This window comes from Sinocyclocheilus rhinocerous, unplaced genomic scaffold, assembly GCF_001515625.1.
Source record: "Sinocyclocheilus rhinocerous isolate Xijiao unplaced genomic scaffold, SAMN03320098_v1.1 scaffold1565, whole genome shotgun sequence".
In the NCBI taxonomy this organism is placed as follows: Eukaryota; Metazoa; Chordata; class Actinopteri; order Cypriniformes; family Cyprinidae; genus Sinocyclocheilus; species Sinocyclocheilus rhinocerous.
This window is the reverse complement of record NW_015655464.1, coordinates 544,321-570,738: the sequence shown is the minus strand read 5'-3', so window position 1 is coordinate 570,738 and position 26,418 is coordinate 544,321. Positions and strand designations below refer to the sequence as shown.

The 26,418-nt window shown below is 39.1% G+C and overlaps 1 protein-coding gene across 3 annotated transcripts in view; it reads right to left on the bottom strand.

Moving 5' to 3' along the window:
- The window catches only part of LOC107718339 (rho-related BTB domain-containing protein 2-like), a 58,642-nt gene that overhangs the window by 16,632 nt on the left and 15,592 nt on the right, over positions 1 to 26,418 (bottom strand). For 2 of the 3 annotated variants that reach the window (XM_016525381.1, XM_016525382.1), the window contains exons 3-8: positions 10,651 to 10,852; positions 9,310 to 9,413; positions 5,825 to 6,010; positions 4,605 to 5,406; positions 4,255 to 4,474; positions 2,732 to 2,850 (exon numbers count right to left, since the gene is read on the bottom strand). In XM_016525381.1, coding sequence (XP_016380867.1) covers positions 2,732 to 2,850; positions 4,255 to 4,474; positions 4,605 to 5,406; positions 5,825 to 6,010; positions 9,310 to 9,413; positions 10,651 to 10,842 — 1,623 coding nt within the window. In that variant the 5' untranslated portion in view covers positions 10,843 to 10,852. Of the gene's footprint in view, positions 1 to 2,731; positions 2,851 to 4,254; positions 4,475 to 4,604; positions 5,407 to 5,824; positions 6,011 to 9,309; positions 9,414 to 10,650; positions 10,853 to 21,683; positions 22,049 to 26,418 lie in introns of those variants that run through there. The other variant, XM_016525379.1, reaches the window with a different exon arrangement.

Below are 26,418 nucleotides of genomic sequence, written 5' to 3'. Positions count from 1 at the left end.
GGATGTGTTGGCCAGTCCTTTTCGTCAGCCAAAGGACTGGCCCGCAGGCTTGTCAGTATTTGAATGCGATTTACATAATTAACGACAGTTGGCCAGTTTATTGTACTAGCGTTATTCTATTAAGTTTCAGGATTTTCAGGGACGGGGAGGAGTTCCCACTGCGAATGCATCACAACGTAGAGTGAATGCTCGAAAGGGAACGCATGATTTTAGCACGATAGACATGATAATCAAAACCAAACAAAGTATCTGAGGTACGAGGTGTAAAGGCACAGCCCTATCCTGTAACAGTATCCTGTAACAGTAATAACAGTGACTCTAAGATTGTTACTGTACTAACTAATGAACATATACGTTATTTCAGTGTCAACCAAAACAGACATTAAAGTGATACTCAAAATACCCAATCATTTACTCACCCTCATGTTGTCCAAGATGTACATGAATTTATCCATATAAGTCACTCTGAGTCCATATAACCTAAGTGGACGGGATCCTCAAAGTTGACATTTAAAAAAACATGCAAAACAAACACGAAAGTAAACCGTAAAACCTCAGTTGTGTGTGGGAAAAATACTAATATTTTCAACTTACACACCTCTATAAACTATCACTTCCGGCAAACTGTCTTATGTACGTTTGCTTGACGTAAACGTCAACATATTGTGAAGTGTGATGTAAGCACAGTGCTAAATTTGTTCAAGTAGTGACGGTCCTCTGTGCTTCCATGGTGTCACACAAAACTATAGTTACACTTCAGAAGACATCGATTCATCAACTGGGGTCTTATGGACTACCGTTCCATTTGTTCTGTGTGGTTTGTGAAGTGTCAGCTTTGAGGGTCCCATCCACTTGCATTATATAGACTCAAAAAGGTGGATTATTTTTCTGAAAATCTCTGTTTGTGTTCATCTTAAAAAAGAAAGACATGTAATGAAAGACATATGGGACAGCATGATGGTAAGAGAATTTAAAATTTTGGGTGGAGCATTCCTTTAATAAAATCAAACCCTATTATACTATTATACTCCTTAAAATTCAACACTTGATCAAAGAGCATGTCAAGCTTGTCAAAGCAGAACCAAGTTTACTTGTCTCTGGCCACCTTGTGTTGATCTCTATGTGACATACTCTCAGCCGATGCGGTCAGAATAGAAAAACAGCCAGCATCCTATTTCCCGCATCAGTTTGTACTTGTGCTGTAAATCTAGCTCCCTGTAATGCTTGTAATGTAATACAGGGCGATCCTGTTCACCGGCAGGCCTGGACACCTATAACCCAGCCAGTTGTCTCTCTACCTCTGGTGTTGGTCAGCTTGGTCCCGAGTTCCTGCCCTTAGGGAGCTTGTCTTTCTAGAACTTGAGCTGACAGCCGGTAGCCAAAGGAAATCAGAGAGCGTGCATGGGATAGACCTGGATAGAGTTATGTGCGGGTGAGATGGGCCTCAGAAAGGAATACAGTGAAACCTTACCTTTGACACCCGACTTAATAGTTTTGGATGAAAAATACATGAGCTAAATTTGTGCCAAGCAGAAACTGTGATATGTTAGAATAATTCCATAGAAAACAAGTGTAACTTAATCAAAAACTGTGTGGAATGGTTATCATGTAGTTATTTAATATGAAATCAATTTGAATAATGTTGAAAAATACCCCTTTGGGCCCAATAATCTAAAAGTTTACACACAAAAACTTCCTGTTCACATTAGCATGATGGTGCTGAGGAAATGACTAGAAGAAGTGCCCAGTCTAACACACTTCCTGTCACTGCAAACTAAGTAATATACCAAAACATACACACAAAGGCATGAGTGTGTTTTGGTATGAGCATGTGCATAATCTAAACACACAGTAGTTCATGGATCATATCGACTGCAGCGTTGCATTTCACGGCAATGAAATAAGAAAAATACAGACTGAAAAAAAAATAACTACCTTGTCCAGGAAAATATATTAATATACATTAAAATAACTCAATAACAATGTCAAAACTAGACCAAATCCTAAATTTGTTCTACAACCTCAATCACTACAAATAAATCTTTCTAGACCCCTTCTAGCTTGCCTCTCTTGAATATGGGAGCACAGACACAAAGCAGATATATCACAGCATGTGTTCCCGCTGGCACAGGACCTCCTCTAACATCTCAGCATCAGTCTGCCTGGAGCGCTCCCCTTAGAGCCCTGTTTAGTCCTGTGCGGCTGTAAATTCATCCATATGGATGAGATGGCCTCCTGTCGCAGCTGCATCAATGTGGGTCAGGCTGTCATAGAGGTGGCCTACTTTTTAACTACCTGTGCCACTTTTTTAGTTGGATCTGTCAGAGCTTCAGGGTAGGAAGGATCAAGGTGACTGAGACTAATCATTACTTTGTGGTTCCATAAATAAGTTTAGGTTAAACTTTGCATATATCATATATTGACTGCTGCGTCGCATATCATGGTAATGAAATAAGAAAAATACACACTGAAAAAATAACCTACTTGATCTACCTTGTCCAGGAAAATATATTAATATATTAAAATAACTCTAACATGATGTCAAACCCAAATGACATAGACTACTGATGTCAAATGTAGTCTGCCATAAACTTTGGTACCTAGTCGATACTAAGAGAACAGAACCAATAGAAAGATGCTTGGTTTGGAAGCTATATGCATCGCTATAGATAGATAGATAGATAGATAGACAGACAGACAGACAGACAGAAAGACCTATGCTCTTGCTCACCTCCTCAATGTAGCTCTCCATGAAGAATCCACGAAACATGGCTGCCATCCAATCACAGCTTGAGATGAGCAGTGGCTTATGGGCTGGCAGATATCGGTCGTCCAATCTAAACACCACATCTAAAACCGGGAGGAAAAGATCACACATCTCGGCGTGTGTCACAGAGTCGAGGCTACAGAGGGGGAGACAGGTGGACGGACGAACACAAAGAGACAGACGAAGAGACAGATAGACACACAGACCAATAATAAATAGACAGATTGACAAGGCTAAGGATAAGAAGAAAAATGTGAAGGGAGAGCCAGACTGGGACCATATAGGGGGCAAATTTATTTTAGCAGCAAATCCTTTAAAGACTGACCTGGATGACTCCACGTGTTCACTGTGGCTCACTAATTATGTTAAACAATAAATGATGTTGAATAGGTTTTTTAGCAGTATACTGTGGGTATCAGGAGGGCATGATGTGAAAAAAGCACCTAATTAAATTCAATGCAGATTTCAACTCTACGGGGGTAAGCAAATAGATCTCTAATGATCCAGTTGATAAACTTCTGCATACCCATAGGGAATGTACAAGTAGTCTTCAGGCCACAATGGAGATGAAAAACGTTCTGGTTTTTAAACACGAGAGAAGCACCTTCATGGTTGGGTAATGAGATTATGACAATTGCAGATGAAGCAATTAAATAAACAGGTGTAAGTGGAGAGTACAGGAGTGTTGAAAAAGGTTAATTATGACAAACATGCAAACAACAAACAAGACGTGACAACAACAGAGAGTACGCGACAGAAAACCACAAAGCAGAAAAGCAAACACAATATGCAAATATTCACTAACACCAATGAAGGGATATTATAAAGCACTCCACTGGGTATTTCCTTAAAAAAACAAAGAGACTGAATGAAGGAAAGGAAAAACAAATTGTGTAAACTGACTGTTCTAGAGTATGAACTATTCTATTCCAATTCCACTGAATTCTGGAATTGAAAATAGAACTTATGAGACTCAAGTCAATGGTGTCACTAAGAAAACTTTTTGAATGTGACACGCTGACAAGTAATGGGAATTAGCTACCCAATAACACCAGAACGTCCTGAGGAATCTGCACTATACAAATTAGGACAGTTAATTAACTGAGAACTGTCCATTTATTGTTTATCATTCTCTCATCAACAGCAGTTTTTAAGTTGCTTGTTAAAGGTTATTATTATTGGAGAAAAGGCTTGATTCAGTTTCTCAGTGTAAAAGGATAGAACATTGAGCAGGGTAATTTATCAGGATACAATAATTAAAAGTTGCCAGGACATTTGGGTCACAAAAAGATATGAACCGAGTTTCCTTGTATGCATTGTGTTCTGGTTGTTAAAAAAGTTTTTGTTTGACTCTATCAAGTATGAATTTAATCTAGCATTGACAATATTACAATATAGATAGACAGATAGATCCTTCATTAATGCTTCTTCACATACAGTAGATATATGTAATATGTAATGTTTGACCCTGATTTCAGATTGCCTACCAGCAAAGGTGCCCTTGCTCAGGCACTCTTTGATGCGGTTGGCACGACGCACATGGAAGGCTTTGGTGATCTCCTGGTTCATGAAGCTCTCATGGTTCAGCACATTGGCCACCATCATACGCAGGTCAAAGACCTCCAGAAGCTCAGCGATGGTGGCCACCTGCATCAGGTCCCCACGTGTCTCATCCAGGTGACCCGTATAAAGGTACTGCAACACTGCCTGAAAAAGCAGAGAGAAGGGTAACAGATAATGTGACACTGCCATTGATATTTCATAGATATATCAAGTGAGATTCTTATAAAACATACTATAGATTGCTATAGATTGTGTCACTTAAGTTTGTTCTTACCTGGAAAGGCCCTTTCTGAATGAGATCATCCATTGACACAACTGTCATGAGTCTCGGCCGACCTGTCACAGGGTCATCCACCATTTCCAAGTACAACCCCAAGAAACCACGCCCCCATCCCAAAAGAGCACGGCCTGCTCCCAGGGGTCCCATAGAGCATTGGCCACTGGCAGGCAGAGCGTTATCGCTCTGTGAAGTCCTCAGTGAGCCCTGCTGCAACATGAGCAGCCTATTTGAACCCCTGGTGCCCCCTTCACCCTCCTTATCAATGTCCAGGCTCTTGGTACGCCCAGCCTGTTCTTTGGCTCCTCTTCGGCACTGCTCCTCTTCTTCACTCCCCTCTGAGCTTTCCTCACCCTCCTTCTCCATCCCTACCCCTCCAAGATCCATAGTGAAAAGGTCATAGAACTTTGAGCAGGAAGTGGCCAGGTACACCTTATGGGCAAAGACACAAGTGGTCCCAGCCTGGAGTAGAAACAGGACATCTGCACACAATGGCTGGCAGAAAAGAGAGTCTGGACCTTCTCCATCCATGGGAGGAGGATCAGGGATGCCCACCATAGGTCGTGGTGGTCTGGGAGGGAGGAACGGTGCCTGGAGTAGGGGACGCTGAACCTTTTTTAGATGGGACTTCCAGAACTGAAGGTGGCGTCGAGAGATGAGTGCAGCACGGATAGCATTGTCAAACACATCCTTTACACCGAACTGAGCGACAATACTTGTCTCGTAGTATGGAATGCCGAGTTCCTTAGCAACCTCGTGGCCTCGTTCTGGGGGAAGGATGTCTGTGGGTTTGATGGTTCTAGGAGGAGAGGGTTAAAGAAAAGCAGAAGCATTGTTAAAGCCAGGCAAAATATATACACTACCATTCAAAAGTCTCATTCTTTCAAATTTCAATAATTATTTAACAAACTATAAAAACAGCAGCAACAACATGCCACTGGGAGACTTCTGTCCCAATTCGGTGGGTCCAACTTTACCTTTTCACTTCAAAATAAAAACAATTCACAGAATTTTTTTTTTTTAAATCTTTATATATTAAAGGAGGTATTTCACCTATCTTACAAGCCATCAAAGGCAAGTGCAGAAAATGCATAACTGACTACAAATGTATAAAGGCATACAATAACCCTCTCTGAACGGAAGCTCCTGAACACTTTTCATACTGAAGTTTAACAACAGAATATGTGATATGAGTGGGTGTAGGATGTGGTCCGTACTTGGCCAGAGGCCGGCGAGCCCGGTTAACAGCGTCCAGATCAGCATAGCGAAGGTCCAGCTGGCAGCCCACCAGGATGATCGGGGTGCGGGGGCAGAAGTGCTTAATCTCAGGGAACCACATGGTGCGGACATGGCGCAGGGAGTTCGGATTGGCCAAAGAGAAGCACAGCACTACTACATCTGATCTAAACACACAAAGAGAAATAAATCGGTTTATTTTAAGAGAATACATCCGAAGAAATCATGTAATAGGCAGGAAATTGGCAAACCCTGGACACTAATCATCCTACACAGAGGCTTTAAAATGGACAGTGAATCACTGTTATTGGAATAAAAACTGTGAAATGCAACAAACAAAAATACTGTGAGCTACTAAGTCTTTTCTTTGCTTTCAAAATGTCGTAAGACCAGACATATAATTTTTTTCCATACACAAGTGTTACTTATGGCACTACTGTACACCAAAGTCATATTTATTTACCATTATTTTAGTTACGTCTTTTACATTCAGTCATAATGGGATTTTTGAATAGATTCAAAGATCACAGCTCACTAATCATAATCAGTCTTTTGTGAAATGAAAATCGCTGTAAGACCATTTTTCCAGAGGCATGAACAAACTTCATAAAGAATTGTGTGTGTATTAATCAGTGTGTTCTCTTCCAGTGAATGTGTGAGCATGCAAGGTGTTATGCAAATCATTAAAGCATCTCGTCTGACTCTTACCAGCACTGGTCTAATAATAGCGAGTTGTCCGACCATGTCATATTTCACAGCTGCACTCATAAGCTCATCATGTGAGACCAGCATACACAAGAATGACTAATGGAGCACCGCATTGTTGTTGTAATGTAAACAGACTTGGTCTAACAGATTTCATCACAGTTATGCATTTACACTGGAAAGTGCTTCTGTGCATGTTTACAGATATAATATGACAGCCAATGTTTCTCAGACATTTCTAAGATATTTTCTAAAGATATAATCTTTCTAGAAAATACTTATTGACACCCTAGAGTGAAAATCTAGGGATTTTCTTAAAAAAGTTGCTTTATTATTGGCAAACACCTCATGTGTGATGATTAAACAAAGGAATTTCCCTGAAAACATAACATTACCAAAAAGTTGACAATCATAACATGCTTACTTCCTTTGGAAATACATTATTTTTTACATGCATGGTATGTTGACATTGCAATGGGATTGCCCCTAAATGAGCTAGATGGGCTAAAGGCCCATTCCATTGTTTTTATTGTTGATCATCTAGGGAAAAAAACATTATGAAAGTGATTCCAGTGATATCGTTGCTCTAGTTGTGATGTGGACTCTGATATTCTTTTAAATTTAGAAAATTTTTTAAAATGATATCTTTATTATTATAGTTATCATGCTTCATGTGAATGGGCCTTAAGTCTCTTTACTAAACTAAGACACACTAACATATATGTGCAAATGGCTAACAGACTCCAGAGGTCAAAGTAAACAACCCAGTGTCTGTTTCTATTAGTGTACACATGTGTATGTTAAACATGGGAATGTTTGCAAGAATATGTGGAAATGGGTCAGAGATAAGGCAAATAAAAAACAAAACACACACAGACTAACACATCTACAGATCTATCCACAATCATTCACCATCTCTCAGTGAATAATAACCACGTGTGCTGTAAAAGCGAGTGTTGAGGGTCATAAAGGACTGTGTTATGTAATCAGTATGTGTGGTGTTCTGTAGAGCTATGTAGAGCATGTCTAAGTTCAAACTCCTGACTGTGTGTCTGCTTGACTACACTGTAAACACAGTCTTGATCACAGATACATATTTAAACATAAATCAACCTAAACATTCTGAGAACAACAAAACAACACAAAAACCGTAGTACAATGATGGTATCTGTAGGAAATAACATAGTACTTTACCATCGATGATATACTAATCTGTTCAAAATTACTTTTTTTGTATATATGCATTTATGATATGCATATGTTTATGTATAAATATGTGTTAGCCCATGGAGGAGGGCTTCCCCAATGAGGCATGGTTCCTCCAGAGATTTCTAAAAGTTTGGATCCTTTCACTTGCGCTTCACAATGTGTTTTGTCAATTCACTCAGCTAGGCTTTGATAAACATTTTCAAGAAATGTTAAATGTGTCTGTGTGGATGTGTATTTAGCTTAAGTAATAGACCCCAGCGGTGAAGGTCACCTGATTTTATGTTTCCATAACAGGGCACCACCATTAATAGTGCTTTATCAGCTGACTGCATCTGCCTCAGTACTGTGCACACACTGGACGTGTCTGATCTCACAGACACACATCCTGTGGATTCATTCACACAGATTTCATCTGCTCTCCTTCTCTCTGTCTGCTACACAAGTACATACTAAAAACACACCACATTCACAACGCTATTATATTGTTAAATTATTGGATGAATTATATAATCAAAACCTTAGTCTACTCAGTACACTACTGTTCAAAAGTTTGGGGTCAGTAAGTTGTTGTTTTTTTGACAGAAATGAATAGGCTACTTTTATTCAGCAAGGATGCAATAAATTGATCAAAAGTGACAGTAAAGACATTTATAATGTCACACAAGATTTTTATTTCAAATAAATGCTGTGCATTTGAACTTTATATTCATCAAAAGATCAAAAGTTCATCAAACCACAAATTTCTAAAACAGCACAACTGTTTTCAACACTGAAGATAATAAGAAATGCTTCTCAAGCAGCAAATTAGCATATTAGAATGATTTCTGAAGGACTGGAGTAGCGACATTAAAAACATTAAAAAATCTTACTGTCTGCAGTCCTTTAAATGGTAGTTTATCTGATGTGTGGGTACTTTGTGTGGTCAAAGATCTGAGCTGGTAACAAAAGACCACAGGTTCAGTCCCAGTTTGTTTTCTCAGAAAACAAATTAGAATTTACTGAAAAACCCAAATATGATTGAGAAAAATGTGGGAAACTGTTCTCATACATCTGTAAAAATTATTAAAAATTAGCACAATTTGTTTGCAGATGCTATATTGTTTGATATTGTGTATTTAATGCAACAAAATTCCTATATTTTAAGTGTGACTTAGATGTTCAAATACCTCAAATATCTCTTCTTGGCTCAATGGCTACTGTGATCTGCTGCACTGCCCTGAGACAAAGCACCACTGCTGATCCACTGATCCTTCACTGCGCCGAGAATAAGAGCCTCCATGCAGTGCTCTTTGGCTAGGCTTACAGCACATTACCTTCCCAGCTGGGAGGATTAGGGCAATAACCAAAACTTGGAAGGGCAACACATGCCACAGCCAAGAGTGGAGAGATACCAGAACAATCAAATGGAAGATTGATCTGAGCAACTGTATTGTGGGACATCAAGTGTGTTTGTATCAAGGGGTTTAGTGCCATGGCCTAACGGTTAACACGCACATGTCATGAGACCTTGAGCACTATGAGTTCAAATCCAGCTCCATATTGTGTAACTGACCTGCCATAAGCGAAGCGTCTGTCTTTGTGATGATCTCCAAATGTGTCCCACAGCCTGAGGGAGACACTGACCTCGTCCACCACGTCTCGTGACCTCTCCAGCACCTATTCAAAATACTTTTGTTTAATTGTACCAGTACACCAATGCAAACACATTATATTCATATTACTCTCTCTGCAATGTCATTTAAATGTAATACTAAGTAAATTGTAGTTTGTTTGTTTGTTTTTTTCATTTGCAATGATGGCCTGGTAAAGCTAAAATTACAGGAAATGTTTTATTTTTGAATTTTATTTATTGAATTCAATACTGTATATATATATATATACGCACACACACACACACACTCACAAATATACAAATAAATAAATTGTATTATAAAATGTATATAAAATGAATATTTTACCAGATTTATTTTTCCCCTCTATTTTAACTATTTTATATAAACTAAAGTATATAGTATATAAATACTAGTGATCGACCGATATTGATATTTTATAACCGATACCGATTATTTGCATGTTTATGTGCCCGATAACCGATATGCAGAACCGAATGAATGGTTATTAAATGTTAATACAATTTAGGGTGTTTTAAACAAGTGAATCTTGTTAAAAGTTACATGCAGTGGCGTGCTGGAGCATTTGAGCATCAACCCGGTGAGTGAACAGCAATATGAAAGCGGCTTCACGAGACTAATGATGAGCAGATATACAACAGAGAGAGAATTAAATTCAGCGTTTTTATTTCCAACATGCGCTCATTCATGGCTGTATTATTTAATTAATGCAAAGTTACGTCTTTATTGGGGACTTGACGGATTATCTTACGTGACTCCGTGAGTTGGTCTCTATTTCTTAGAGCCAAGCTGCATAAACTACATATCAGGCATTTATATAATGCATCTAATTTGTGCATAAATGGCTGTTATGTTAAATAAAGTTTACTAACTATAGCAACTATATCAAGTACCTGCATGCCGTTGTTGTTGTCTCGTCTCCCCTCAGACGCGCTGCAATGGCGATCCTGCGCGCAATTCTCAAAACGCCCACAAGATGGCGGCGTTTATCGGTGAATCCGATATTACAAAACCGATAGCCGATTATGGTAAAATGCTTAAATATCGGGAAAAATATCGGTAAATCGATATATCGGTCGATCTCTAATAAATACACCCATAATTAAACAGGTTGTACTCCATTGCGATGTTTATATGTACTTTTCAATTTGACTGTAACTTTTCCACTACAATGTTAGACTTCCGACAAATGAGATGTACAGTATTTATGTCAACACTCAATGCTCTTCAACATGTACACAATATGCCAAAGGTCTGCCCACCTCCTGGCACACACGGTATTGGTCGATGGCCCAGACAGTTGGCACGTGGGTGGCAAGCAGCTGGTACTGAGTAAGGGTGGCATTGCAGGCACGGGCACAGATCAGTCGTGTCTTGCCCACCGCATTATCACCCACCACCACACACTTTATGGTCTCCACATTAGGTCGCTCATAATCTGTGTCTATATCCATGGAGAGGGCCCTGAAAGACAGAGAAAGAGAGAGGCAGTTTAAGTGCTGCTAATCATCATTGTATTGATGAAAAAGATGACAAAACTCAAATTTCCATTTATATTTAACTTACAATGAATCAAAAATAAAAATAACAAGAGTTACAAAACAATAATAAAACATTAAATTCGGTCCATTCACTGTGGTGACTCAAATCAACATCCACAATAATGAATGGCGTCACCAATACTGACTACTCATTCACCAAATGTTCAAAGTTTAAACAAAAATCTGGGTCAGGTGCTATTTCTGTCTGAGGAAGGAACAACAAAGACAGCCAACACAGTTCTGCACTTGGCTATAGAGTGTTTCAAAGTGTGCGAGTTTCAAAGTCGACGTGAACAAGTGCATCTAGCACATATTTTTTTTTTTTTTTTTTTAAGTCTTAGAAGAATCCACCTAAATCTAACAAAGCCCAGTGGCAAACGTTGATTTGTATGAGAGAACACAGCTAAGCCAGGCAGCATTAAAATGCACACTTTGTCCAGGATACTGAAACAAACATCGTTAATACAAACACTCACATAAACATTGACTTAAACCTCCTACTAGGTATCAAGACTGCAGCTCTCTGCAGAGAAAAGAAGAAGAAAAAACAACTCTGCTGAGGGATGCAGCTGAAACAAACCATTAGGAGACCTGCGTGCCAACACATATGACTGTAACTTAATATCCATGACAACTAGCAAGTTCTCTTTTAGGTTCAAACAAAAGCAAGCAATGTGAGATCGCTTTTTTTTCCCTAAAACAATGACAGATTTTTGTTTTGTAATGAATGCAGAAATTTGTTCAATAAGCTGCCTTGCTTCAGAAAGTCGCATAAATTTGAGCATGTGCATATAGCTGTAAAAATGAATTAATATTAATACACCACTATAATAAAAGAGGCCATATGAAATTAAATACAAATGATTTTGGGAAACGTAACTCTTGGTCAACTAAGAGCAGTGCATTCTTTTGACACAGCTAAAGTGATACAGCTATCTACATTACAAGCCGCCCTGAGCTCCGCTGTCCAAGTCAGCTAACGTTCCATAAAAAGAGCTCATGAAAGATTAATACGGCCACTGTTTATTGTTCCACTGACAAAGACGTCACAGTTCTGGCCCCCAATGACATGTTGGGGTCTAAAAATGATTCTCATTCATTCAATTCATTCTGAGTAGCAAGGTGCCAATTCTGACCATGATTAGCAAACTTAAAAAACGGCCCATAATAGGTCAAGAGACGTTTAATCTAGAGCAGCGGTGCTCCGTTAATTCCTCATGAGGGGAATGTTACAGCCAGCTTTGAGATTTTGGATCAGTGAAGAAGGTTTCAGAGAACTGTTGTCAGTGGGGGTGCTCTGAAGGAAGCTTCTTTCACAGGTTACACAACAACGACGGCACAACAGGCTGATGAAGCTGAGCTGTAAATGTTACATATTTGTGTTATCTAACAATAATCTTTATAACTGTTCTGTGAGAGTCACCAACATGTATAGAGGATGTTATAAAGTTGAAGATTATTATGACTGTATATTAAAAATGCTAAAAATATTAAAAACAAATTAGCTGGGAGACCATAACCTAATTTTCAAACAAACAGACTTGAGAATGTTTTCTCACCGTGCAAAATGTAGGGTAGTGGGTACAAAGGTGAGAGCGCAGGCTTGTGCACTTTAAGGAATCAACCAAAATATTTCCACTATTAAGCTCTATTTGAATATGTTTAATGGGGTCATTCGATGCCCATTTTCCACAAGTTGATATGATTCTATAGGGTCTTAATGAAAAGTCTGTAATATAGTTTGGTTAAAATTTCTCAATGGTAGAGTAAAAAACCCGCATAAACACATTTAATTACACCAAATACACAAAATAATGTTCTTTTTAGCAGCATCATATGACCCCTTTAAAATTTCTCAATGGTAGTGTGAAAAACACCTTTTTTTACCCTGTCAAAAACAGCTCTTTTCAGAGCAAGCCGTTTTGTAGCATTTCCCTTTAAATGTTAATGAGCTCTGCTGACCGCACCCCTGCTCTCTGAGGGACTGTTTACTTTAGCCGCATTCATCGTGAAACTTGCTAATTAGCACATTATTAGGAAAGGCGATTTGCAAAGATTCATTAAAAAACCTTATACTCACTTCTTCTGTAGGTGAAGCTGGATCACAATTGATTCGCGCGAACATAGACGCATTTAGGTAGATTGGGGGCGCATCCCTTCAAAAACAAAAGTAATCCACTGCGAGTTCAGCGGCTCAGATGTCGGGAGTAAACTACGACTGTTATGTTCATTATTACATCCAACAACAGAACACCTCAATCGCTTAGGAGTCATTCTTGCCTACATCTGCTCCGGCGGTAAAACAATGGCGGACTGATGACAGCTCACTCAGGGCGGGTCTGAGGTAAGACGCCAGTGATGAAACGATACTGTCAATCAAACTATCGTGGGAGGGGCTTGTTTTTGTGACGTCACACAGACAGGCAACTGAGATCGGCTCGATTTGAGAAAGGGGTAAAGATTTTAGTAGATTAAAAAAAAAAACACTGGGTGGATTTTTATCATTATAGGGTGGTTGTGTACACACACTGCCAACACACATTTCAGTTCAAACAACTTGTAAAAGTGCATGTAGCATCCAATGACCCCTTTAAAAAAGCTATATTATAAATTCCTATACATGGGGGAAATAAAATTCAATGGATAGTTCTGTCATAATTTACTTATCATCATGTCTTTTCAAACCTGTATGACATTCCTTCTTCTTTGGAACACAAATGTTTTATTTTTATAATTTTATAACAGTACCATTCAAACGTTTGGGGTTAGTAAATTTTTTTTTTTTAAGGGATTAAAAAAATTAGTACTTTTATCAAGCAACATTAAAGACATTTACATTTTTAGATGAACTTTTTAAGAACACTTGGTGAGAATGTCTACAAACTGACTATACATTTTCCTTTTGTGACACACAAACAAATGTGTATAATAAAAGCAATGATACCAGAGACATGTTGTCTCATGAAGCTTTAAGCAGAGTCAGTTGAGTGAGTCAGTGTTTTGTCATGGGGAATGAGATGAGCAGTGTGCCACACTAACGCTTGTTTTAGTGACAGGCAGTGATAGAAACAGCGGGAGGTGAGGTCTGAGAATGAGCGAGAAAGAAAGAAAGAGAGAGATGAGACGCGTGGCAGACGCCCACTCCATTCACAAACACTGTACGGCCCACACAACAGTTCGTCTGCTTGTATTCAGTCCTGCCAGCCTCAGTGTGTGTGTATCTGGATATGTAGGTAGGTATATAGAGAGAAGAATATCACAGCAAGTGGACCAACTACACCCCACAAGTAAATATGGCAATGAACAATAAACTGTTTTGTTAGGCTATAATAACTTTATATAGCGCACTCAAGCTTTTTTTCTCCACATATTTCTTATGGCAACCACTAAAATTGAAGTATGGATTCAAACGAAATATTTTGAGGATCTCATTATATAAATCTCAACCAAGACTATTCTTCAGTAAGTTTGACTGTCCTTTCCCTCTCTGTACATCTGTCTTTCTAAACAGCGGGGCAGTGAAGACTTGCTCACCCCTCCTGCACTGCATGTGTGTCTGTGTGTGTTACAGAACAGCTCCAGTGGCAAAAGCTGCTCTCTCTGTATTAACATAACCAGAATCCATAACTAACCCTTGCTCTTAGAGAGCACCTGCAAAGCTCTACCCTTAAAAAAAAAAATCTAAATATACAAACTAAATCAACCCTAACCATATAAACACATACACTGGGTGTTAACCCCTGCCTGTCATAGTAACCTAATTTCTGCAGTTTCCACTAATGCTTCATACAAGGTTTTTCGCCCTGAGCGTGTCCGCATGAATGTTTATAAAGGCACATTTATAAGCATTTAAAGAGGGGACGTGCAAAGTAAAGACAGGCTCTGCCATGAGTGTAGACGACTTATGTAACGTGGTGTTCTCCTGCCTGCCAGTAAACAGGTTAATGTAGAGCAGCATTTTGCTGCGCACCAGCTGACACAGTGTTTCCAAATACCCAACCGCTCCAAAATACTGTCCTCTAGCAAACACTGAGCTAACCAATGCACCACTGCAGCGTAGCACCTTGGAGTGTCTTGAACTGCAAAGAGTCTGTGTCTCTTAATGGATCGATCACATTTTATAGCTAGCCAGCAAAGTCGTTCAGAGTGCTGAGTCCTCCAGATCAGAGAATGAGTTAGATCTTTCTCCTTAATGCCATCAGTCACTGGGGAGTAACAGGGGAATTAACCACTGAAACACTGGGAGATCTACTGTGCCAGCATGTCCGATAGCAGTTTCAGTGAAACACATTAAGGGCGTTTTCACATGCAGTGGTCGCAAAAATCTGGATGCTTAAGTCACATTTATTGTACGAATGTCTTTGCACATTTTATAACAAAATAACTAACTAAGCAGAAATTATTTTAAAGAAATATTGCACATATACAATTTTTTTTACAGCAAAACAGACAAAAAGAAGTTTGTTAGGTTTCAAATTTTAAAGTAGGGCTGCACGATATATATCGTTTCAGCATCGATATCGCAATGTGCGCATCTGCGATAGTCACATCGCAGGGTGTTCGATGTTGAGTATAGTGATCGTTAATCTGTATGGACCAGGGTTCGAAACACAGGTGATTCTTGGATTAATTGCAAAGTTTAACCATCATACAATCAAGGTTCATCATTTTCATGTGTTTTAGGTCCTGTCGGTAAAAATAGTTAAACGATTTTAAACCATTTGAGCACGAGAAGGCGCAAAATAGAGCTCAATTATGAACATGCGCTGTTTTCTGTGCTCACACACAGAGCCAAGCAGATGCACATGAACACCGAATTCCATTCACTTCGTCTATTTGTGCCTAAAATGACAATTATTTGCAAAATGATGTCAAAATGCATGTATCTGCAAGTAAACAAAGTTGCTCATGGCTTAGTAGAAGGTAAACAATTGAGAAAGAAAACGGATGTGTAACAGTATATTGGTTCACAGCAGTTTATGTTCCTGTTGCTTTCTGTGACATGAATGTTAATCAAACAACAAAACACATAGAGAAAAATCACTTTTGTAGCTTTAACACAGATTTATTAGATTTAATTTATACAGTGAAGATGCAGTGTTATTTTACATTTGATTGTATCTTTGTTCTATTTATCTATGCTTGTAATTTGTTTGTTATTTTCTATGCAGATTTACTCACCTACAAAATAACCCCAATCATAAATAATTTTTTTTCATATAGAGCTATTCAAGTCATCCGGTGATTCTTTTTTTAATATCGCAAAAAAACTAAATATCGCAATGCAAGTTTTTTCCAATATCGTGCAGCCCTATGATAAAGTGCACCTGAAATTGTATCTTTCAGTCAGGCATTCGTTATTATGACATGTCACCCATTCAAGTCAGAAACACGACAGAAATAGCTTTAAAAAATAAAAGATTTATATTATGAACACTAAACCCAAAAAAACTAACTAAATTCAAAATGATGAAAATTATTAATTTCTGTATATGTGGTATCAAAACTAAATGTTTGTGTTATATAAAGCAAACTCCGAAAATCGTACTTTTACACTTGTCGTCTGTCAGCTGTTGTGTACATCACAACCTTTGAAATGATTGATAACAGCATGTAAAATTAAAAATAACTTGCATAATCTTTCATTATAATTCACTACAGGCTTGCTTTTTGCTCACTGATCCCTATATTCACAGTAGATTCTATATATTATTTATATTACAGATCAGTGTTTCTGCTATGTGTCAAATGGAAATGCCACTTTCAGCAATGTGATATTTCCAACTCCACTTGAACGTAGTGCACATTGTGTTTATAGTTACTATGATGAACTACACCTGTGGTTACTTTGCTCGGACATCTGGGTGAACTTGAGGAGAACTGAGTTCATACACTCATTAAAAATCCCCTTTGACACCAGTTGGTTACAAGTAATTGAAAAATGGCTCTGGAAAATTTTTTTTTTTTTTTTGCACATGCCATTTGGTTTGATATTTAGTCATCTAATATTTTGTTATATAGGTGCAACCTAAATATCCATAAGTGTTCAAAAATGTTCCCATGATCCTTGAAGTGATCGATTCGCAACTGCAGCCTTCTCACACTCATGCTGTTTATGCTATACGCATATGAGTTCATGTCAGCAAGAATAACAATTTACTACAATTACACAGTGAGATGTGCTCAAGTCAAGATGATTAATAACAAGGTGTCCCACAAATTAAATCTTAAGAAAGAGTTTAAATATTTAGCACAGTGGCCCACATGGACTACAGCGTCATGAGTCCTATGGACCTAAGCTGTCATGTGCACTATAAATACAACCGTACATTTACCCTTGAGAGCAAACTCAGCAATGAGAGACTCATTTAAGTCAGCCACGGAAAAAAGCAAAGGCTTCAGCTCTCAATGGGCCAGCTGAAGTGAATGTATTCAAACAGTGCTGATAGTGGTGGCTTATCTGAGATCACTTTTGCCATGGATGATTGCATAGCATTTAAATTTGTCTTATGATTATCAAAACATGTCACTCTGATCAAATATTGTCAGATAAGGTGAGCATACCAAAAAAGCTTGCTACAAGTTGTAATATAAAATGTGAGTCACAGCAAAAGAGAAAGCACACCACAATTGTGTTACCAAGTACTGAACAGCATGACAGAGCAGGATGTTCACTGCAGTAATGAGTGTGTAGCAGCAGTTGATTGCTGACAAGTAATGTTTGAACAATATAACAGTCACATCATAAAATAATGATTGCCGAATCAGCAAAAGATTAAAACAGTTCACTTTGTCCCTGGATTATAATGGACAAAGAGTCAGTAAGATCTCACAATAGCATTAACAGGAGAACGTGGCTCATGCCTACAAAGAAACAAACAAAAAAAAAAACATGCATTATGGTGGAATTTCAGAGAATTTAAACGCTCAAGATATTTCCTGCAATTAGATCAGGTTTAAAGGCATTGTGTAAAATACCTTCCATTGACAAACCCCTATTCATACTTTTAAGAAGCCCTAATTCAGCACCCATTCAGACTGTGCTTCATTGAGAAACATAAACCAGTAGTGAATTCTCTCAGTAAGAGGATTTCTCGCTTTAAGATGAAACAGACTGCCAGTGAATGAAATGTGAGTTCATATAAAACAGAGAGAGAAAGATATGAGAAAAGGTGAGCCAAGCCCATGCTCGACACTGAATCAGATTGTGCAGTGGGAACTGAATACATACACAAATAAGACACAGTACTATGAAGACTGAGAAGATTCATTGCAAGGAACTTGCCAAAACGAAGAGGTGGTGAGTTTCAGCAGCTGCGACGTGATACAAAGACACACTTCCTATGGCAAGCCATTTTATCATTTATTCCTTAAGGCTAACCAGTATCTACTGTTATGTTATTAGTACTTACTCCACTAGTGACTAGAATGTTTTTCAATTTTATTAGAAACTATTCATTATATACTAGTTCTTATTCATTATATAATAATAATCATCCCAACAGTAGCAAGTATATATTCTATGTTACTTTGTGAGTTATTTTTGTAAATTAATCATATCTACCTTATTTTTAATGTAAGAGTGGGTGCTGCCATTTTTAATGTGCAATCGCTTACAGTTACTTTAGCAGTCTGTTATGCAGCTGGTATTTGTAATCATACTATTTTATACATTATAGTAATCCTAAGCACACTGGTTTGTAGTGCAAATAGTTTTACTAATTTAGTTTTACTCCACTGTTATTCTTCTAATTATTTATCTGTAGTGGGTAAAGAGTCGGAAGTCTCACACATTTATAAGAAAAAGCTTGCTTACGCATTGAAAAATGAGATGGATAGGAGTCTGTGGTTCAGATATCATCTACTGCGTTACTTATTCCAGCTTTGATAGTACTCATTAGGTGCAAGTATGTATTCCAGCAGTTCAGTCTAACTATACTAACTGAAGACAACTAAAGCCGGGCTCAGATTACAGGAGTTTTAAAATCCTAACTGATTATGAAATTTGGTTGCAGCACAAATATAAGGAGAATCTTAGCAAATTTTCATCTCGTTTACATTAGCTAGCGTGTTAACAGCTTTCTAACATTCTCCCGGTACAAAACTGAAGCGATTTCACCCCAGCGCTTCCCTTTGTCTTTATGGTTGTGGTACCTTTTTGACACATTATACAGACAGTTGCGTTATTGTAAAACTTCCACAAGCAGTTTCCTTCATCTCCACTATCCAACGGACCCTACAGCAGCTTGTTTTGCAGTCGTGCATTGGCTATTGTGAAAGTACTGACGTAATCATAGCCGTGCAGGAGCGCAGATGGCACTAGGGACGGGGGGAACATGATCCCCCCAGATTCATAGTGACCTGATCCGTCCCCCTCACTGTCTCTATGAAAGGCGACATCGGTAAACAGGATTAATCAGGGTTTCCGCTATGTACATTAGCCTAAGTAGTGTCGGCCCGGCCCGCCGCTCCAAACGTGCACTAAAAGATTTTTGAAAAACATTTTTGACCGCAGTGTCTGACCGAGTCCCAAAACACACTTGTAGCCAATTAGCAGTAAGGGGGCGTGTCTTGTACTGATAGAGAGAAGAGAGCGCTCTCGGACCGAGTCCCAAAACATACTTGTAGCCAATCAGCAGTAAGGGGGCATGTCTTGAATAGAGCGCTCAGTTTGAGTTCACAGGATGGATATTAACAGATCTACAGATAGAGAGAGATGGCAGATAAAAAAAGAGGAAATATCAGAGAAACAAAATATTAAAAAGAAGGGTTATGATCAGGCAAGAGGTAGGACCCGCGTAAATATCGGAGCAGCTTTCCAGCAGTGGAGAGAAACTCAAGGAGCGGGAAGGGCTCGAATCGGACGCCAAGGTTGTGTGGTTTCTTTTTGATAGGTGAGTAACGTTGACTTTGCCTTGTTTCACACAACTTATCCATGTTGGCTTTATTTTGAATATGCTTGTGTGTCATCTTCACTTGTTTCCACGATCGTCGTTGCCATGGTTGCGTACGTACATGTGGGGCGGAGATTTCAAAATAGGGGCGAGGTCCTGTTGGGGTATGGGCGTGTTTGTTTTGGTGCTTTCAAATATCAACATCGTTTGGCAAAAATCGCTTAGTGCACCTTTACTTATTGCTTTACACCTTTACTTTACTCTGCTTCAGGATCGGTTCGGGGCAGACGCAGGCTGACGCACAATAATAATCTACCGGTCACCATTACTTTGTACCCAAGTTCTCACTACACGCTGTTCTGTTGTCAATAAACACACATGACGATGGTGCTCCCACCAACGTTTACTTTCGTGTGTGTGTATGTGCTACGACTCCTGACCCCGGGGTCCTATGAGGAGCTGGTAGCTGCCTCACTTGTACCTGTAGCGGTAACCATAGTGATCGTATACTATCGTCTATGACAGAGTTGGTGATTTTTCTGGGCTGAAAAAATTGGACTGCTGCTGACAGCTTGGTCTCCCCCAGTTAAAAAATCACATCAAATATGTGACGATTCAAATCGGTTGAGATGCTAAACAAATCGCGATTCAATTAGGGGTAGGATTTTATATGAATGTATGTCTGAGGGGAACTTACTGTCTTACAATGGTATTTTGTCTTTTCCTCTTGCCTCTGTATAATGCATATTTAAGTTCATAAGTGCAGCACTGCTTTGTTTACAGCAGAAAGCAAGGAAACGCTTTAAGCGCCACCTGCTGGCAGAGAGTGTATCTGCGTCTCATTCAGCTCGTCTGCTGTTTCTGTTTCATGCATTTCACAAAGAAACGTACAGTATTTTGTCCAAGCAATAATAAAAGGACACATTTAATTTATAATTTGTCTTAAATCTAATTTTGTTTAAAAAAATCGTGAATCGAATCGAATCGTGAAATCAAAATCGTGAATTGAATCGTGAGTTGAGTGAATAGTTACATCCCTACTGCTGACAGCTTGGTCCCGCCAGTTAAAAAATCCCATCTGCGCCCCTGTAGCCGTGATCATCCCGATTTAAAATCCTAAATATCATACATGTTTGATATGATCGTGGCGGCCCCGATTTGTGTGCGAGCAGATCAGGAGGTGCAAGATTTGATCTGTAAGCGCCTCACATTACCAGATAATCCGCACCAAACATCGGAACCGTCCGAGGCCCTCAACAAGATTTTTTTCCCGATTTTCAGGAGGGAAAATCAGGAATAAATCAACCTAAAACTCCTGTAGTGTGAGCCCGACTTCAGCATGAATTTACTGGACACAAGGATGTATTCTAATTGTTGCTAGCAACACTCAAAATCTTATATGAAGTGTTTTAACTTAACTACATCAATTCTGTGATTCTATCCATTCTAAAACAGCAATTGTAATTAGTAAAATGCACAATGTTAATTACAAAAAAATCGAGATAGATATTACTGTGTAATAAACAAGGTGAGTACATAGGAAAAAAAACGAATTGAGAAAAGGCTTACATTGTAATGCATGAGTGGTGACTAACTGAACAGACACTAATCAGTACTAGTATGAATGAATGAGTACTAGCATCTAATTAAATATTTGAGTGAATTCATGTTAGACCGGCTTGCCATACGTTTCCAACATCAAGCGTTTAGGATGGGCGGTGGTTAGTGTGTGACTGTGTGTTTTTACTAGGCGTTTATGATGCAGTGTTGAGCTTTAAAATGCAACAGTAATTAGGAATCCGCAGATAAATGTTGCACGATTGTCGCGTGGTGAAACAAAGTGCAATTTCTCCACCCTACCTTCCGACGCTTCCAGAATTGACCCACATGCCAGTCCGCGCGTGGTTCCCTCCTGGCTCCCGTTAAACCGGGTGCAGGAGATCAAATAAACCCGTTAAATGACTGAGACGTCTCTTGAAAACTCACGACTGTTTTGTGTTCAACTCGCTGGCGTGTCACGGCTGACACAAAGGCAACATCTTCACACTCGCCCTCTCTGCTGAGCTGAAAGAGATCCCCTGAAACAAGTTTGCAGAATGCAGTGAAGAACCTCAACCAATAAGTGTGCTACATCTATCCCTCGCTCTTTCAACGATACCTCTTTCTCCTGAAATTACTGACATTTATAGGTAAGCTCTCATTTTGGGGCGTTCGTTGGTGTGTTATTGTTTCTACAGCTGATTTCGCCAATGACACGCCCCTACTCGTACGTCACGTAAACTGAACTCACCCCGAATCCATGTAACTGTGACCGGCAGCCAATCAAATCCATCGCAGCCAATGGCCCCGCCCCGTCTGGAAAGCTCGCCTCGGCCCGTTAACCCACAGTCTACCAGTCATTTGTTTAGACTCAAACACGCTCTGACAGGCGCAGCGGTTACAAAACGTTTTCTACGGCAGAACGCACGTAGTTGTGTTTGAAAAACTAGTGTCAGGCATCGAATCACTGGTCCAGATATTCAATAGACACAGACGTTATTATTTTATTATGATAGCACGCGTAACTTCAGGTTTCAGTCACATATTGTACATTCGCGCCTCACTATGACAGACCGGGACACTGCAGTGTTTCATTGTACACTGTTCTTTTTCGTAATTCATAGTTTTCACGTGACGTAAACACCCTTACAGGAACGCCCACATGGAGGGCAAAACAAGGCTTTCATCAGCTGACATCTCAATTATTTTGAGATGGTCCTTACTGCAGAACATCCAGATCCAACTCCTCCCACCTTACATATACCTAACCCTACCCGTCTCCACCCCCTGATCCCTAAACCCACCCATCTCCACCTCTAAATCTACCATCTCCATCCCCTAGATGTGGATCCAACCCCGCCCCCTGGATCTTTGTTCTGCAGTGAGGGGCTACTGTGATTATTTTTACGAGGTTTGCAAGTAGTAATGTAGTAAGACAGTGATATTTAAAGTCCAAATTCAGTATACACCTCATTGATTATGCATACTTTGCACAGGCAAGCAGATGAACCCAGAATATAAACGCAATGTGCAAAGTTGTTTTCACTGTTATAAAGAAAACACAACCTTTTAGTGCATTGCGTTCATATTCCGAGCTCATCTGCTTGCCTGTATAAAGTACGCATCATTAAAAGGTGTGTACTGAATTTGATCTTTTAATATCACTGCTTTAAAGGAACTTAAGTGTTTTCACATTAAACATTATACGTTTAATTGAAATATTGCGGTGGGTGTTTTATATGTATTGCAAATGGCCAAAACTTGCATTTTGTTCACATATCTTTGTTTTAACCTTTTGAGAGATGATCTAAATATTTGTGGATTGGAAACAGATGGAAAATTGACAGGCTGTTCTGCCCGCCAGGGCTGCGTTCATACATGTTTGACACACCCACCAAACAAGAGAAAACGCATCTCAAACCCCGTTGCACACCGTTTCCAGGAAACATGTCGTTCAAACCGAAAACCGTAGCAAAATGGTGCACACCAGTTTGAGCTTGAACTTGCCCCAGGTCTTCGAGCCAGTCACGTGACTGAAAAATATGAACTGATAACATTGTAAAACTAAAATGCTATCTATTCGCAAGTGTATTCACAATTAAAGGTGGAATTTCCACATAAGGGTGACAAGCTGCACAATAAATGTATAAAACAAAAATGATCTGCAGGATCTTTCACTTTTTTTTTCCAACAAAGATCCAAATGGACACTAAGAATAAACTACTAGGCTACATAGTGTGTGTGTGTGTGTACTGGTATGGTTTATGAGGACACAAATGTGTATAATGACATGGGTACTACAACGTAAACATGGTTTATAAGGACACTTCCTGTGTCCCCGTAAAACAAAAGGCTTAAAAAACGTACAAAACGGTGTTTTATGAAATTCACTTCTTGCATTATGATTATGAGTAAAAGGGGGAAAGAAGATCATTGGAAATACAAACACGGTTTCGTCTCTAATATAAGGAACACCACACGTTTCTCGTTCAGATTAATACCATACATTTCTGGATTGTTTTTAAAGAGTGGAGCCGGGTCTTTTTGAAAGAATGGCCGAACCCACCTTCCATCTCTCTTTTCCTAGATTCCCTTATTCTCAGACCGACCCCCATCTTTTGACATACACAGACAAACACACGTGAGCGCGCGCAAACATATTTGAGCGCACGAGAAAACTGGCTTTGCCTGTGGATGATGAGGGATGTGGCTTCTTATGCATGAAGAAGACACTTCCTTTGCATCAGGCCTTAAAAATGGTTTTCATTTCACTAACCTACAAGGACCTACACGTGTACGTGTGTGTGTGTACTGGTATATATGGTTTATGAGGACACAAATGTGTATAATGACATGGGTACTACAACGTAAACATGGTTTATGAGGACACTTCCTGTGTCCCCGTAAAACAAAAGGCTTAAAAAACAAACAAAACGGTGTTTTATGAAATTCAAAAATTGCCAGTAGTTTTCTGTAAGGGGTAGCTTTAGGTGTAGGGCGATAGAAAATACAGTTTGTACAGTATAAAAACCATTACGCCTATGGAGAGTCCAAGTATGTGTGTGTGTGTGTGTGTGTGCGTGTGCCCATTAGGGGGTCTTACATTTATTTAAAATAATTTTATAGCCTATTAAAACGATTTAAAAGTTATAGGCCTAATGTTAAATCTGCTAAAAAATATAAGTGCAAGATATTATGTGTAACATTTCTTACACTGGAGAAAAAAATATGTTTAGTTTACTATACATGCATCTTTGAGCTCATACTGTGATTTTTTTTTCTGCATCCAGCGTTCAGCCTCGGCAAACAATATTAAGACGTTTTAATGCCATTTAAAACATTTAATGGCTCTCAGCAATTGCTAGAGGATCTAAAACATTTGTATTGGCAAATTCTGTGGGTTTGTTTGATATTTGATTAATCTTCAGATATATTTACCCATGTAATGTTTAACATCATTATGTTAACCAGTTTATGATAATAAAAAAAAGTTACACATAACAAGCTTAGCTTATGTCTTTTTAAAAATTCTTATTATTATGTCAGCAGAAGTACAAGAACATTCATTATTGTAGCGGGAGTCTTGAAAAATAAACGTATTATTATTTTATGGCATATAGAGGCAGGGGATCTCATTGATATATTTGCCCGTTATTTGCTAAAATAGACACAGCAAGTAATGAATACTGACCTCTAGTGATTTCTACTGGTATAAATCACAACACAGACCTTTAGAAAGTGCAGAGAAAGAGAGAAAAGATCACCCAACAGCATGGTGTTCCTGTTTTTATAGTATTCAAATTTGGACTATATTCACTGAAACAATGAGCACTTAAAAAAACTCTCTTTTCTCAAACATCCAGACTGCGGATAGGGACTGACCATGAAGTCATTGCACAAAGCCTGGCAGCGATGTCAGTCACAGATTTTAGTGAAGCACATACAGAGCCTGTTCCCACACTTCAGTCAATGCAGCCCTTTCTGCAATCCATCTCAGACCCAGCTGGACTCTAGCAGGCATGCCAGTGCCAGTGCAGCAGTGGGCCCTGAGAAAGTGATGCCCCTGTGGCCCCTCTGGAGCCCCCGGAATGAGAGTGAGAGATGGAAAGTCGAGTGAGACGTGCAACTCAGAGCAATGAACATGTGGGCATTGTGAGATTTGTCTATGAAAGGGTTTAAATGGAATGATGTATTATAAGGTGAGGTTAGTGAAAGTGTCTGAGCCTGTAATTTACAGTCAGGCTTCTTATACTGACATTATGCAAAGCGAAGGAAATGGAGAGCAGAAACATAAATTAGACTGGGTGGATAAAGGGTGAGCCTGGGAAACATTATGAAGTGTCTCCTGCCGAGCTGAGCTATGTTTGTTATTGAGGCTTGTGGATGTGAGCGCAGGTCATGAGTGTACACACATTTAGACATACACGCACATTAAAATATGTTTTTAATTTACCCTTTCCATTCTCTTTTAAACAAACTTACACATACTCTCACTTGGCATAAACATGCTCCCAATGTATGTTCAGCTATCATAACAGGATGCGAAACACTTTCTACTGCAAACATATTCAGCTTCAGACTAGGCAAAGTAGGTCAAACCTGTTATACAATGGGGAATCTTTTTAAGGAGCATAAATGCAATGAAGTTGATCCACAAAATGGCATGAACAGGATGTCGTAGGACAGTACTACATCAGTACAGCGATACGGACAAACTGTCATCGTGAGTGGGAACAAGGAACTGTATGCTGCACACTAGCTTTTGTTAAAGAAGGGATAAGATTTAGCGCCATGGACACAGAGTCTCTAAACAAGTCCTAAGGCGCATAATGTGGAGAAAAATATGAGTTTGACATTCTGAGAACAGGGGGAGGTTTCCTGGTATCAGTCCACAAACAGTGGCATGGTGTTGCCCATGTGAGAGGCTTGTGGGGTTGTTTGCAGAACATCTAAACAAAGATAAGGTTTAGAAAAGCAATGCAGATAAAACTAAAGAAAAAGGGAATGAGTGTAAAAGGAAAGGGGGAAAAAAGAAAGAACACTTAGATACAGTATA